The 16,235-nt window shown below is 45.0% G+C and overlaps 1 protein-coding gene across 3 annotated transcripts; it reads left to right on the top strand.

Moving 5' to 3' along the window:
- Positions 1–456: 456 nt before the first annotated feature.
- Positions 457–16,188, top strand: EGFL7 (EGF like domain multiple 7). Of its 3 annotated transcripts, XM_073640758.1 has the most exons (10): positions 458–655; positions 2,636–2,694; positions 6,234–6,396; positions 8,558–8,680; positions 8,852–8,958; positions 9,699–9,794; positions 10,065–10,247; positions 11,147–11,211; positions 11,939–12,098; positions 15,572–16,188. In XM_073640758.1, the coding sequence occupies exons 3-10, from the start codon at positions 6,317–6,319 to the stop codon at positions 15,592–15,594; spliced, it is 837 nt and encodes a 278-aa protein (XP_073496859.1). In that variant the 5' UTR covers positions 458–655; positions 2,636–2,694; positions 6,234–6,316; the 3' UTR covers positions 15,595–16,188. The 3 variants fall into 3 exon arrangements, with proteins under 3 accessions (XP_073496862.1, XP_073496859.1, XP_073496860.1); XM_073640761.1 differs by lacking the exon at positions 9,699–9,794 and having other exon boundaries at positions 457–655; XM_073640759.1 differs by lacking the exons at positions 458–655; positions 2,636–2,694 and adding an exon at positions 4,451–4,643.
- Positions 16,189–16,235: the final 47 nt, after the last annotated feature.

Below are 16,235 nucleotides of genomic sequence, written 5' to 3'. Positions count from 1 at the left end.
TCTGTACCGGGTGATATATTATGTTACCAGTATCTCACGTATTGGGTGAAAAATAACTTTTAGATCTCAATAAGGGTTTGTCATCACAGTAATGCCCCATGTGTTTATTACAGGTCCAGTCATTGTACATCTGTCACTGCAGGGCCAGGCTGGTGACCTGTAGAGGATATCCATCCCGTTATAGCAGCTGCTGAGGTTTGGGCTCTTCCTGTAATCCTAGAAAGGTGATTGACACCTCTCATCTATGTGACATGCCAACATGGTGGCTGTCCTGTATGGCCGACACTTCCTTGAAATCCCATTCTCTATAAACAACCCAGATCCATGGCGCTCATTCCAATCCCATCAGGACCTCGTTCACCAAAGTGTTTGTTCTACCAGAAAAGCTTTATCAGCCCCAAACACACACAGGATTTCCTCTCCCAAGTGTCCAGCCCAGTCCTGATTTATACAGGAAGAGGGGCATAAAAAGATTCCTTTTGGACATTTAAAGTAACACGACTTAGGCTTTAAAACAGTTCTAGGGCGGGATAAGAGTAGACCTCGAGGATCTCCAAAGAAGCATCTTCTTCCAAGATGAGCAGGACCAAGGAGCCTCCAGAGCCACGGGGGCCACCACTACTGGGTCCCGGCCCTCGTTCTCCTCTCCCAGCAGGTAATGTTACATTCTCAATCATTGCCGCTTTCTGTGCCTTCTCCGCAGCCCTGACTTGTTTCCTTACATGCCTGAGGAGACTTTAGTGCAACATTTACACTGGAGTCTTCACATGACGGCTCTAATTCAATTACTGCGTAACATTTAATTAAAAGTCTCTCTCTCTGCAGGGAACAATGTGATGGCTTTTATGTAATTGTCTCATTCTCATAAAGAGATTTTTTTTTGCTAAGAAAAAAAGACTTTACATATAACACATGTCCACTAAGTTCCCAGTGCCGCCCCCTCAGAATTTTATAAGACACTTCTGTCCATTTTTACTGGTATATATCATTTATTATCATGTGATTGGGTTGGATGAGACCATCAACCTTTTGAATAATTTTATTTTTTATTCATTTAAATTGTGATTTTTTTTTGTAGACATTACAGTATATGGGTATAAGCACACGTTCAGAAAAATCTGCTGCAAATACTGATATGTTGGCAAGAAAAACGCTGCGCAAAATACACACATTTTTTTATGCTTTTTTTTTCCCCCATGAAAATGGGTTAACAAAACTCTGAAAGAATTGACATGGTGCAGATATGAAACTGCTTCAAAGGATTTGATAAGCAACATGTGCATGAGATTTCAGAAATGTGGACATAGCCTATATATCATGAACAAACAGGACCCTAAAGCTCTGCAACCAACCACAGCCCAGCCAATCAGAAATCCACTTCCCTAAATGTACGCAGTGCGACATAATGAACACTCCCTTCTGATTGGCTACTATCAATCCTTCATTGTAATGAAGAAAGCGTCACAAAATGATATTTTATATCACAGAACAGTTATTATCTCGGCTGAGTGATGTAACATCTGAGCTATTATAGTACAGCCTCAGTGAGATAGTATCTCTGAGCGCTGACTCCATGGTAGACGTAGAGTCAGTTAGTTGAGATCTTACCTCACTACAGCCAGAATTATTATCTCAGGATTTACTGTTTTGTTTCTCCTTTCTCCTTGGCTTTATCTTGATAATTCCCTTTTATTATGTGTAAATCCAGAATATTTTTGTTTGCTTCTCCTTTCAGCATTCTCACCACATCCCAGGAGAGTAGATCCGGCTCTCATGTGGGATTATATAGGCAAAGCCTCCCCTAATTGATTCCATGTCAGTGGCCGCTTCACCCTCCGCTCTGTGGGACCCCTAATGAATGTTTTTGTTGGTAGAATTCTCCATTTACCGTTAACTTTCCACCTGGTGATGAAATTCTCTGCGGGTTTATGGGGTTAAATAAACTGTGCGGTGCGTGGGGCATCTGGGGGTGAACGATCGTGTTTTATTCTGTACAGCCGGCTGCAGTCATAGAACGAGAGCGATGAGGAATGGAGGCCAAAGAATAACAAACTGCCCCCAAATCTTACCTACTTAAAGAAAACTATGACATTATTGGTACTAGTTAATGACTTTACCCCGCAGTGATGTCGTTACAATGTCACAGTGTGAATCTATGTTGATATATGACATTAATAATTGGTTGCTCTCAGAAACTGCACCATTCCTGTCCATGGGTCGTGTCTCGCATGCAAGCAAATAAGGCTGAGATGCAATACCTGACACAGCCTGTAGACAAGGGGGCACTGGTTCTGGTAGAAAGTGGTTCCTTTAAATACTAATTTCTTACCTATAAAATGTTCTGTAGGCAATGACTTGTATGATGTTGAGCTACAGACTGACATTGAGGTGGTGAAGCTTTTCTGCAATTAGCTACTCTACAGAGAAGTAAATGGACTTTCCCATTAATATCTGCATTGCCGTCACATATATCACACACTAGTCACCGGGCCCCATGTGAGACCCCATACGTGGATGTGGATGTTAACCCTTCGACTCTCTCTATAAATACTTCATTATAAATAGGATTGTGCATGAAGTGATATTTTCCCAGACTCCGAACATTAGTAACGTTTTCTCCATTCCTCCCCTGCAGTCACATGAGAAGGAGCCGGACCTGGCGCCATGAGCAGAAAATTCCTGGGAAAGTACGAGGTGAGTGCAAGTTTATTACAGACCCGGGGCCTGCAGGTTATGAATGTGATGAGCGGCAGATGTGTGACGGTGCAGACCGCGAAACGCATGTGATGTGCGTATTACAGACGTCACAATATGGCTGAGATTATGGATCCGTCTTGTGTCCCCACGTGATAATCTAGAAACACCAGGAGAGGTTCACACCAGTGCTGGATGCAAAGCATCATGGCCGCCCCCCAGGGAAGTCTTTACTACTTTCCTATAGTCAGATCCTCTTTGGTAAAATAGCTACAGACAGATCTTTATTAGATATATGGCAGAGTTCTCCTTTATCTGACAGATCCATTCATGGATTGTTACTTATAGAGAAGTTGTTGCTTCCTTTGCTTTGAGTCCGGGGTGCGGAGGGGGGCAGATAAATTTGTAAGCATGAAGCATGTTTATGCCAAGAATCCTCTGCTCCTGCCACACCACAGAGCCCAGCGTCCAAGTTCTGCTACCCGTCAGTAAATGCTGCTGACATTTTGGTCACTGTGGATATAAGAGCTCCCCGGCTGCCAGTCACCTAGTCTGGGCCTGAGCAGCACTGAGTATTTCAGGTACAATTACTTTTTACTTCTGACACTTAGCAAAGTGGGAAACTACAAGTCCCAGCATTGTCTTCTATCCAGAGTATGTCCAGAAGTGCCGAGCCATGTAGTTCTCCCTTCTAGAGAAATGATGTGCCCTGCATCTGATCCAAGATTCAGCATGCAGGGTCCTCAGTGGCCACCTACTAGTCATTATACCCTTTATTTATATAGCAATGGACGTAGACCTGGGGAAGTGATGACACCCCTGCCCCTAAGAGCTTGCAATCTACATAATACTTTACTTCTGATATTGCTCTATCCCCTCCAACCCCTGACCACGATCTATCTATATATATATATCCTGCAGTCCATTACACCACTGACCTTTTTGCAGAACATCGCTCCGTCTCCTCTAACCTCTGACCGTGATAAATGCCGCAGATCATTACACCACTGACCTCTCAGCAGACCATTGGTCCATCCCCTTTAAATCCTAACTATGATATATTCTGCAGATCATTACACCACTGACCTCTGAGCAGACCATTGCTCCATCCACTTTAACTCCTAACTGTGATATATCCTGCAGATTATTACACCACTGACCTCTCAGCAGACCATTGCTCCATCCCCTCTAACTCCTGACTATGATATATCCTGCAGATCATTACACCACTGACCTCTCAGCAGACCATTGGTCCATCCCCTTTAAATCCTAACTATGATATATTCTGCAGACCATTGCTCCATCCCCTTTAACTCCTGTTATATATCCTGCAGATTACACCACTGACCTCTCAGCAGACCATTGCTCCATCCCCTCTAACCCCTGACTATGATATATCCTGCAGATCATTACACCACTGACCTCTGCAGACCATTTCTCTGTTTCTGTACTCCGCAGTCTCACATACCCTGCTATCATGTATGTGCCCCATGGTGTCCATTGTCCTCCATAGCTGGGGACACCTGCAGGTCGGGGGCTCCAGGTTTGGTGGTCTCCCTCTTGCCATCCTTTGCTGTCTCAGGCGCTGGGTCCAGGCTGCTCTGTATCCTTGGAAGTGTCGGAGGAGGGAGCCCAGGTGATCGCATCTGTGTGACGTCACGCAAGTGCTGGGCCCCCATCCAATGGGAAAAAGGGAGGAGGAAGGGGGGTATTCCCACTGCACGTGGGGGAGGGGGCCCCCACAACTCCCTGTCACTTTCCCACTACACATTAATGTATAGGTCTCTCCATGAACTAAATACAACCAGCAACCCAAAGATTTGCCATCTGCAGGGACAGTACCCGCCTGTACCTGAGCCCCATGGATTATTGATGGTGTTGGGTCCAGAGAGGAAAGTTTAGTGTTGTGGGTGTGAGAGCTGCGCCCCTTCCTGAACCCGGGAGTAACAGTGAGTACAATCTGCCCCCCTATATATCTCCATGTGACCCGGCAGTGCAAGAGTTAAACAGCATGTCATGGCACTTGTTGTACTGACTCCCAAACGACAAGACCCAGCATTCACTAGTGCACTGTGGGATGTGTAGTCCAATAATAGATCAATTGACCAGACAGGCGCAATGCTGGGACATGTGGTCCCACTGGATCCACCCCTCATAGAGTAGTCAGATCATTACACGATAATTTCTCACATATTCTGTCATTACTTGTAGTTTATTCCCTCAGAGCTGAGCTCTCTCTCTGCGCTGTCCTGAGCTCTGATAATATATACCCCCTCACCCAAATATATCACCCTGGGGGTCTTACATTAATAGCGAGGCCACGCGCTGACTCATAGAGAAGCAGGAGCGTCACGTGGAGCCTCGTGCCCTGCTCAGAAGGTGATTGATCCACTGCTGGGGTGTACTTGACCAAGTCCTCTGGGAATGAAGAGGTTAAATATTGCCATTGTCAGGGCTAACGGTGTAATAGAAAGAGGCTGGAGGGGAAGGAAGTTCACGGCAAACCTGCAGTGTGCATCTCTGTACAATAATACAGAAGAAATCTATATATTGCATGTGTGTATTTGGTCCATTGTGTGCTGCGATTATTGACTATATTGTATCATTACATCGTGGAGGGGGGACTGTGTGAGAGGAATGTGCTGCCCCCAGCAAAACGGAGCCCAGCTCCTGAGAATACAATGCCACCTGCTGGCTGCTAGAGGGATTACATCTTCAGACAGCAAGGGGTTGATTCTTTTCAATTATTTCCATATCTAAATTCTGCTGTAAATAAACATCTCTCTGCCCGACCCCAACACGAGGGGCTCCCTCTTCTCACCCATCAGCCACCGTGAAGAGATCCCCGGTATTGGGTGGGTTCCATCACCAATGTGGTACAGGGATCCTTGGTATTGGGTGGTCTCTGTCGTCCCCATGATACAGGAATCCCCAGTATTGGGTGAGCTATATCACCCATGTGGTATAGGGATCTCTGTTATTGGGTGGTCTCATGTGGGGGGCTCTGTCCTCGTGTCCTCTGTTGGTTATATAAAAAGTTTGATGACTGATTGGCAGATCTGATTATACATCTACAATAAGGCCGAACCCACACAGGCCCATAACTCCTATCATCCACAGCTAAACTACCAAGGCTGAGAAACGTATCTCCAGCAGCATCAGACACTGAGCTGTGTATCTAATCCCATCCAATGTCTGCTGAGCTGTGTATCTAATCCCATCCTGTGTGATACTCACTGCTGAGCTGTGTATCTAATCCCATCCTCTGGCTGCTGAGCTGTATCTAATCCTATTCTGCGTGTGATACTAAGTAGTGTGTCTAATCTTATGTGTGATACTGTCTGCTGAGCTGTGTATCTAATTCTGTGTGGTGTTATGTCTGGGTGGTCTTGCAGTGGTGATACAGATCTGGGCTCCCTTTAGGGGGTCCCTCCATTACACGTGTGATCCGCAGACACGGGGGGGATCGGATCGGTTTCCTGCGCTTGTCTATGAGGTGAATGTGATTGTACTGACGTCTCGTGCGCTTTGTGTTTTAGGCTTTCCTCCAGAGCCGGGAGCAGCCGAGCATCGAGGACCCTCAACCTCTCCAGGATAACTCTCAGCAGGACACAAGAGGAGGATGTGGGGAGTCGGCTGCCTGCTCATGAGCTGCCTGCTAATCCTAGAAGTCACGGCTGCAGATCTCCTGTACCACTCAGGGTAAGACCCTCATCCTGCATTAATATCAGGGGTTCCCTCTTCACACAGGGACTCTGAAGTCTATAAACCCTGCCGTCTCTTCTCTACATCTTAGGTTGGAGTGCTGGAGGTTGTAGTACTCCAGGCACTGACGCTGTTATCTTGCACTGATATACCTTAATGAGCCCAGTTCTTGCTTATCTGATAGCGGTGGATAATGAAGATTCGCAGATTTAAAGGGGCAGTGTAATTAACTCCCAATTAATACCCAATTGTAAAATGCAGTTAGTGGTGGAGCAAGATCAGACGGCATGAGGTTTAATATGCACACAACCTGTTCCCTCTATGTTGTCAGGATCCCAAAAAGCTGGACACTCCAGACTATCTGCACCGTCTGTTAGCGTGGCTTTATTAATTGATCAGACTCATTAAATACTTTTTTTTTGTCCCCTGCCGGTTATTGCCGTCTTCTCTTAGTCTGATCTGTTTCTTCCCTCGGTCTAGGGGTGACATGTGGTTTTTATTACACGTAATCCGTATAGATCTGTCACCTCGGATGCCCTGCTGGGAGGTGAGGGGTTAACTTTGCCAGGTGTCAGCACCTTCTTCCTTATAACTAATAGTCTCACAATTTAGTTTTTATAGCCCATATAAATCTGCGGTGATTGCAGTGTGGACCCCCTATTGCTGCAGAAGGTAAGGGGGGTATCAGGTTTGCAGAGATACGGATCTCGGTGAGAGGGGTTCACATTCCAATGGGGGGATTGTTCCTGGCACAGAATGTAACCCGGAGTGGAGGACAGGAGTGATGGGGGCTGTAAAGGGGGTTTTATGGGAAATCTCAATTTTTATAAACGTGTGATTGGACAGGACGTTAAGGGGAACCATACGTGTATTCTGCAGCGGCTCGCACGGAGGAGGAGGTCACGGCCACGCTCAGAGTATTTGCGGTCGTGTCGGCTTTCAGCCAATATTAAACACATCTAGAGAATACATTGTACATGATGCTGCATAAACCCCAAACTCCACCACAGCCCCTCTGTCAATGGCTCTCATGATGACACAACCGATCTTAACAAAGAGGTGCCGCAGGGCTTTCCTGAGCACCAATACCTATGAAATCCCAGGTTCCCCTGCGGTACAAAGCTCATAGTCCGGAAACCTGCGGCTTCGCACCGTCTGCGCGGCCGCTCAGGTTATCACTAATTCCACAATGAGGCTGATTAGTTACTGATAATTGTTCATTATCAGCCGCCCCACGAATCAGATTATAGACCTGCTGTTTTGACACTACAATGCCCAGCACGCTAAGTTCGGAGTTATAGTACATATTAATTTAGGAAAAAATGTATATATTTTTTCAGAATAAACATTTTCGTGAGAAACTAGAAAACAAACAAAAAAATCCCTCCCATCTGAGTGTCTGGCGGGAGCCCTGCCGGCGTCTCTCACCAGGTCACAAGTGTTGCCTTTGAGCTTTGGTCACGCTTAATTATTGATGAAATGCACCTTGTGTGAGCAGCCGCAGATGGAGCAGCGCTTCACTGAAGTAGTGGGATACATATAATGTAGTAGGTATTACATAGGACTGCAGGAAACATCCACTACAATATGTGTACTCGGAGCGTTATCACTGTGTTATCTGTGGTGTTACATAGGACTGCAGGTGATATCTACTACATTATCTGTACTCGGAGCGTTATCACTGTGTTATCTGTGGTGTTACATAGGACTGCAGGCGATATCTACTACATTATCTGTACTCGGAGCGTTATCACTGTGGTGTTACATAGGACTGCAGGTGATATCTACTACATTATCTGTACTCGGAGCGCTATCACTGTGTTATCTGTGGTGTTACATAGGACTGCAGGTGATATCTACTACATTATCTGTACTCGGAGCGTTATCTGTGGTGTTACATAGGACTGCAGGTGACATCTACTACATTATCTGTACTCGGAGCGTTATCACTGTGTTATCGGTGGTGTTACATAGGACTGCAGGGGACATTGTGATACCTCCATGAGTAAAGATAATGCTGTGGATGTCACCTGCAGTTCTATGTATCACCAGATAACCCTGATATTTGTTGTACACTTCTTATGGCGCCACCCTGTGTTGTACTATAAAGGTGAATATAATAATTTTTGGCTACAGATTTTCGTCTTTTCTTTTCCAGGAGGAGGATTTGTTCTTCCGGCGGCCATACTGATTTTGTGTCGGTGACGCAGTCGTACGTGCAGCCGGTTCACAAGCCGGTAATCACCATGTGTGAGGGGCACAGAGTCTGCAGTACATACAGGTCAGTGACCGTTTACTGTATGCAGCACCCAAGCGCCTGACTTTAAGTCTGATCATTAAGATACACAAAATACCACAAAACATATTTTATGCTGAAAATAGCTTGTGAAGATGCCGTAGGGTTTCTGTGTCGCACCATTGATCCAATATGGCATTTTTTTTCCATTGGTAGAACAACGTACAAGATTTCCTACAGACAAGTACCTAAGAAAACATTGCTCCCGCTGTACACATGCTGCCCGGGTTGGAGGAGGATGAATGTTCACAGCTGCAATACCGGTAACCACAGTCCTGCCACTGTAAATGGTCCAGCTCGTTCTGTGGCGGTGATATCGCCTGATAATCCGGCACATCTGTCTGTATAGTATGGGGATCACGTTTCCACATTGCACTGATCTCTCCCAATATGCAGAACGTCAGTACATCTGTTGCTGATTATCTGCGTATTCCTGGGTTTATATTTTTGCCGCAGGCCACGAGGGTCCACGATGTGTCCTATTGTTTCACTGGCAATTAGATTCAGCCCCTCGGAAATGGCTACAAAGTGTCTCGGTCTTAAAAGTGTTTGATGTTGAACCAAGAAGAGTGGATGATTATAGCGTAGAGTCTGCAGTAAAGCAGCTCTCCATCCGACCTGGGAGGGAAGGGGCAGAACTGGCAGGAGCTTCCCAGGGAGATTAGGGAGGGCTGGGGAGAATAGTCAGCTTTCAAGGTCTTCAGTGCATGGTGTGAAAAATAAGCTATATGTAATAACGGCAGCCGTGACATCAGTCACATTCACTGACAGGTGTCAGCAAGAGCTTCTGCAGCAGCTGAATGTAGTTTGTACAGTTGCTTTGTATGTTGAGAAACACTGTACTGATCATCTGCCTCAGATTACGGCAGTGAAAGCGGCACCTAGAGGCCATTTACTGAGCAAAACCTGTGTCATACCAATTGTTAGAATAGAATTACTGGCCATCAGGGTCTCTGCTGGTGACTTACGTATCTCTCAATCTCCACTTGTCTTTCTCCCTTAGTGTCTTGTCGGCTTCTATGCCACAATGGAGGAATGTGCGTTGGTTACAACAGGTGTCAATGCACCGAGGGCTGGAGCGGAAATCACTGCCAGACAGGTGGGACATGGGTGTGCGGGCTGGATTATAGGGCCACAGTGACAGCTGAACGTCTCATCACATGTTCTGCGGGTGAGAACCCGACACTTACACACGTATACGAGGTCTGACACCTGGCCGAACACACAAGATGCTGTGGCCCATCTGACAGATATATAGAAACTGTTGAGGGTTTTCCCAGAGAAAATTAGAAGTGTTTTGGATTTTCCTTTATAATTGTAAAGCCTTCTCCTTGAGATACCAAGAAGAATAATTCCGGTTTTTCTCCAGATGTGGATGAGTGCGAGAGTGGACAGCACCGGTGCTCACAAAGCTGCACCAACACCTATGGGAGCTTCCACTGCGGCTGCCATGAAGGGTTCAGCCTTTCCAGTAATGGGAAATCTTGTCATAAAGTGGAAAAGGTGACGACTGCTCCCCCGCCACCACCACAGCCATCAGCAAACGGGACAGGTCAGTATAGTGCTGCCTTGTAGATGGACAAGTGTGTAATAGTCCTCATGTGCACAATATGTGATCAGAAAATAGCACTGCTTCATTACAAATCTATCTGTGATTTTTGTATTCTGCGTTTTTGGTGCGTTTGATTTTTATTTTGATGCAGGCTGCGGATTATTAGACTTATATTCACAGATTCCTCACAGAAATCTATTTTTACCGCAGACTCGATGCATAATGTCTCAGAACTGGAGTAAAATGCGATACTTGAATTTTCTGGGTTACAGCTTCCCACCTGAGTGAGAGGAGATGATGGGAGTTGTACTTCTGCCAGAGCTGTGCATATTTACAGCACAAGATCCCGGAGAGCCGTCAGGTTGGTGGCCGCACATTATTACTTTTGGTACGCGCTGTGACACATCAAACTCGTACCGTGAGTAATAATGCGTGGCTGCTGGCGCTTCCATCGACGATTTAAAGAAAGTATCTGCGGCACCAGTCATCGATAATATCAATGGCAGCAGATCCCTCTGTAATACACAGTAAAGACGGCCATACTGGCGGTCACCAAGCTTTCCCAGAGAAGGATATGGGGGTATAGATCTTACTGGTTTGATTGTAGATAGCAACTGATATCAGTATTTGGTTTATGCTGCCAATTTTAGAAAAGGAATAGACCATCCACCGAGTATCTCACCCAACCTTTCTGGTGACAGTAAATCTGCTGGGTTGTGAGACCATATGTGAGCGGTGGAATGAAGCACTCCATAACTGGGGTAATATGCCCTGCAGACCTCTGGGAAAGCTTGGTGACAACTGCTCTAATGGCAGCCATATTGCTGGTTTCTCGACCTTTCCAAAAAAAGCTGATTATTATGGATGATCTTTATTCACTGCTTTTCCTTGTCTTTCAGTGGAAACAGAAATCATGAAGCAAGAAATGCAAGAACTTAGGAGCAAGATCGAGGTTCTGGAGCAGGTAAGAGCCCTGTGGTGCCCGGCCCCCATAGCTACAGACAACACAGACCCTTGTGTAGTCAGAGCGTACAGTTGTGGGAAGGTAAACTTTCTGACCAGGGGTTTTCTGCAGCAAATCCGTACCGGTTTACAGTATCAGTGCTGCATGTGAATTCATTCTTACTGTCCTTATTGTTTGTGGAGAAAAGGAAGCAATACATTCCTGACAAATAGTCACAAATGCCGGTGTTTCTATGATTGATGACGACATAATGAACATTCAGACATGCAGTCTACCTCCCGCACATCACTGTACCATCAAATTCCACGCGGACAACACCCCATGTGTTTTACCTTTTAAAGCCATGAGGCATGAGAGTACAACCTACCCTAAGCGGTATGATCACTGTATAAATTTGGTGACTTAAATTACTTTTAATCATGTGAGCGAGCACGCTGCAGAAACCTCCATCACACTTTACACTTCATTAGACATTTTATACCAGTGTAAACCATAGGGGGCACAGTTTCTGATCTGGAAGGAGAAGTACAGGTAATAGTGTGACCATTTCAGCACCAGAGACACAGGACTCAGACTAAAGTGAGGGACCGATATTTTGAGTATTCCTGCTCGTGGTTGCTTACACCTTAAGTGATGAACAACTGACTTATCCGTAATCCAAAAATACAAAGATAAATGATGGACAGACTTGTCGCTCTGAATAATTCCCTGTGTTCTCTCCGTACAGAAACTGCAGTTGGTTTTGGCTCCATTTCATAGTCTATCGACCGTGTCCCCTGAGAACGGCCTGGGCCCTGTCACGTTCCTGACGCATTCCTTCCAGCAGCTTGACAGGATAGACTCACTCAGCGAGCAGATCTCATTCCTGGAAGAGCGTCTTGAGACGTGTAAGTACCATTCGCTGAGTGTCAGCCCTGTGATCTGCAAACACAAAGGTTCAGAGACTGCCCTGCTCACATGGGGTGGTCACATCTACCTGCCTGCCCCCCAAGAACATCACAGATACACACGGCAGAAAAGGTGGGAATTGTCCAATAGTGTAGCATTTGAATGTCTCCCCAAAAACCCAGAGAATATTATGGAATTGTCATTTAAGCATTTTGCCCATATATTCTAGGACAAAGCAAAGATGCAACCTCACTTTTCTACTGTAGCTAACTTAAAATTTAGTTTCCATCAAGGGTAAACTTACGTTTCAGTCCTCGATATTTTCTCGGCTGAAGATGTAAAGCCATTGTCCCATTGTGGGAAGTGCATGGTCACAGCGACCATAGTGGATCCTCCTACTAATTACCTTAATTTGTTAATAGCCATAAAAATTATACACTGCAGCCTGTCAACCTTTCTCCACCATCCCAGCGGTAACTCAGTAAGTTGGGAATGGGTTGTACTGAGGTAAAGTTCAGCTTCTCCATATCCTTTGAGGATATTAATAAAATGCCCCTGAGTCCTTTAAATCGGCCACTTCTATGGTGCTGTCAGATTATCACCGGAATCATTATTGTGCTAGTTCCTCTCCATCCTGTGGGGTAAGTACTTCTTACGTTACTGGGTCGGTTCACTTCAGTTTATTTTTTCTGGCCACTTTATTATTGCACCTTAATGAGTGAAAACTATAAAATCTCCTGTCTGGTGGCTCATGAGCGACTAATATAAAATCGCCCATCTGTACTGGTGCGGAGAGCACTATACACAGTGCCGGCTACGGCCGCAATGTTCGTTTGCTTAGTAATTAGGTCCCGCTTTTACAATCTTCTCATCACATCCCCGTGTTTATGTCAGCTTCACATCCAGTTTTACACTCGGCTTCTGGCCGAACATTACGGTGAGGTTTCTGTGCTTATTAGGACGGCGTCCAATAATGGGAAATCACAATCTGTCCTTGATCTTAATCCAAATCTCGTCACGGTTAATGAAGCATCTGACTCTCGCCGTCTGAGAGGATGTAAGGGCTGCGCATAGCACAAGTTTAAATATCCCATTAGACGTGACAATTATTGAATATTTTCCCAACAGTGATCTCCACGGGACTGGAAGCCATAAACTCCTGGAATACATCACATCTACAATAGATTCTCCCCACCTGGGAGAGCAGCTGAGCGCAGGCTCACTGGTAATTACCCGTCATACAAAAAAAGACATAGAAAAGGAAATCGGATCTCTTACAGCAGGGGTGGGGAACCGTTTTTCTTCAGAGGGCCATTTCTATATTCATACCATCCTTCGGGGGCCGTACAAATCACGCTCTAACTTCGCCCACATTGTGCGTCCTGACGCTGGCACTAGTGGCAGGACATAATCTTTCATTGCACGCGCCTCTGCGTTCAGTCGTTAACACTGCGTGCGTGTGCTCACAGAGCAAGAAGAAATTAATGGGCTGGTGGCTGGCAAAATACAGCTTCTGGCCCAAGCACTGCGCTTCCCGGGAATCTGCCCAGGGGCTGGATAAAAGGTCATCGAGGGCCGTTTGGGACCTGAGGTTCCCCACCCCTGTCTTACAGAGAGATTACAGGGCTCCTCACCTGTGCGCCCGGTACAACACTTTTAGTTTTCAGCCCCTGTTTACCTGAGCTGAATAGGAGCTATAGAAATCCATATTTAGGGAGTTAAAATGTTATGGCGTATGTCAAGAGAATTAACCCCTTCAGGACCAGAGCATTTCCGTTTTTTGTTCCCAGAGCCATAACTTTTTTATTTTTCGGTCAATATGGCCGTGTGAGGGCTTATTTTTGGCGGGACAAGTTGTACTTTTGAACAACATCACTGATTTTACCATATCGTGTACTGGAAAATGGTAAAAAAAATTCCAAATGCGGTGAAATTGCAAAAAAAAGTGCAATTCCACAATTTTTTTTTTTTTTTTTTACCACATTCACTGAATGCTAAAACTGACCTGCCATTATTATTCTCCAGGTCATTACGAGTTCGTAGACACCAAACATGTATAGGTTTTTTTTTAAGTGGTGAAAAAAAGCAAAGTTTGCTAAAAAAATAAAAATAAATAAATAATGGCGCCATATTCCGAGACCCGTAGCGTCTCCATTTTTCGTGATCTGGGGTCGGGCGAGGATTTAATTTTTGGGCGCCGAGCTGACGTTTTTATTGATACAATTTTGGGGTAGATCCAATGTTTTGATCGCCCGTTATTGAATTTTATTGCAATGTTGTGGAGACCAAAAAAACGTACTTGTGGCGTTTAGAATTTTTTTCTCGTTACACCGTTTACCGATCGGATTAATTCTTTTTTTACATTAATAGATTGGGAGATTCTGAACACGGCGATACCACATGTGTATGTGGGGTTTATTTTTATAGGTTTATTTTAAATGGGGCGAAAGGGGGGTGATTTAAACGTTTATATTTTTTTTTTTTTACTTTTTGCATGCTTCAATAGTCTCAATAGGAGACTAGAACCTGCAGTTGCCTGATCGGCTCTGCTACATACAGGCGATGAGCAGATCGCCTGTATGTAGCAGATTTGCTCACTTGCTATGAGCGCCAACCATTGGACATGACAACCACAGCAGTGACCCGCGATCACGTGACAGGGTCACCGATGGGTGGAGTTAGTGACGTGCTTCCGGCGCGGTGCTGTTAAATGCCGCTGTCAGAGATTGACGGCGGCATTTAACTAGTTAACAGCCATGGGTAGATCGTGATTGTTGCGGGCACATGTCGGCTGTATAAATCAGGGGGAGCAAAAGAGTATACAGACATTACAGGACAGGATTACAAATGATTCTCTTTGAAGTAAAACATTGTTTAAAAACAGGCAGGAAATGTTTTACCCCACAAAGAATCAGCTGTGATCCCTGCTGTCCTGTCTGTATACTCTCCTGCGTCCTCCCCTGCCCAGGAGCTGTGGTATGAACAGACCATATCCCTTCACGGTCAGACACAGACATTACACAGTAGGGGCACAATTATAAGATTATCTCAGCACAGGAACATTATTTTAAACACATCCAATTGTGGAAGTTATTATTACTCCCAAGATCTATTGATTAAAATATACTTTTGTTCGTTGGAAAACCCTTTTAAGGGATCTGAAGAACAAACCGTACAACCCTGTAATGAAATATTATGAAAATAAAGGGAGTTTGTCACCCCCAAGATGCATAATTAGTTAGCTGTACAGTAATATCGGGCCCTTAGCCCCTATAAAATCATACCAGTATTGTACATTTTAATTGCCCGGCTCCTTTAGTACTGTGCAGCTATTTTAATATGGATTTTCGGGGTGACAGGCTCCCCCTAATCATCAGCATTCATTATGGGGGTCTCTGAGGCTGAACGGTCCTAGACCCCTTTATTTTCTGAAATTCTTGCTGTATTAACATTTACTTTGTTTATTTTTTAGGCTCCTGCAAGAATGACCTGTGATGTCCGCGAAAAATGGGAAACGCCAAGGACGTCAACAATCTGTCTGCCCCACAAGACACTTACCGTATGTACATGGTTTACAGTCCGGCTCAGCATGAATCCCACCAATCGACCTTTGTAATAAGAATATCAGACATCAACTGCACAGAAGGACAGATGTGGCTGGTTCACGCTTCTGTGCTGGTACCATATGATGTTGTGTTATAAATGTATATGATACACCAATAAGCTGATGTATATAAGGATATTAGCAGTGCTACACCCTGCCACTGCCTCCTAACCCCTTGACACATTGCTCCAGGGGTCCTGCACTACGGGTGGGTCCTGCTGCTGCGAACGGCACATTTAGCTTTCCTAAATTACAAGCAACAACAAAAACCTGAAGTCAGCAATATGTTACTTGGATTGACCAGAATGACGCAGCAGAAACATAAAAAGTGAGCAATGCCAACAGCAAACACATCACACCGAATCCATGAAGAACAGAACAAACTTCAGTAATGATGGACTGTGATCATTAGAGTGTGCCACTCTAAATCACTATTTTTTCATGGTACTGGATTCAGTTTTGTAAAATAAAAATATTTTATGAAGGATTTGTTTCAATAATAAATAATAATCTGCACCCATGGATGTGGCCC

The sequence above is a fragment of the Phyllobates terribilis genome, unplaced genomic scaffold (assembly GCF_046119375.1).
Source record: "Phyllobates terribilis strain yellow unplaced genomic scaffold, ASM4611937v1 Scaffold_7__3_contigs__length_470593459, whole genome shotgun sequence".
In the NCBI taxonomy this organism is placed as follows: domain Eukaryota; kingdom Metazoa; phylum Chordata; class Amphibia; order Anura; family Dendrobatidae; genus Phyllobates; species Phyllobates terribilis.
This window is presented reverse-complemented; position numbering and strand designations above follow the sequence as displayed.

Coding starts and splice junctions, on each gene's coding strand:
- EGFL7 (XM_073640758.1), top strand. CDS start 6,317: ATGTGGGGAGTCGGCTGCCTGCTCATGAGCTGCCTGCTAATCCTAGAA. Junction 8,959..9,698: donor TGTTCACAGCTGCAATACCG/GTAACCACAGTC, acceptor TTTCTCCCTTAG/TGTCTTGTCGGCTTCTATGC. Junction 12,099..15,571: donor GGAAGAGCGTCTTGAGACGT/GTAAGTACCATT, acceptor TTTATTTTTTAG/GCTCCTGCAAGAATGACCTG.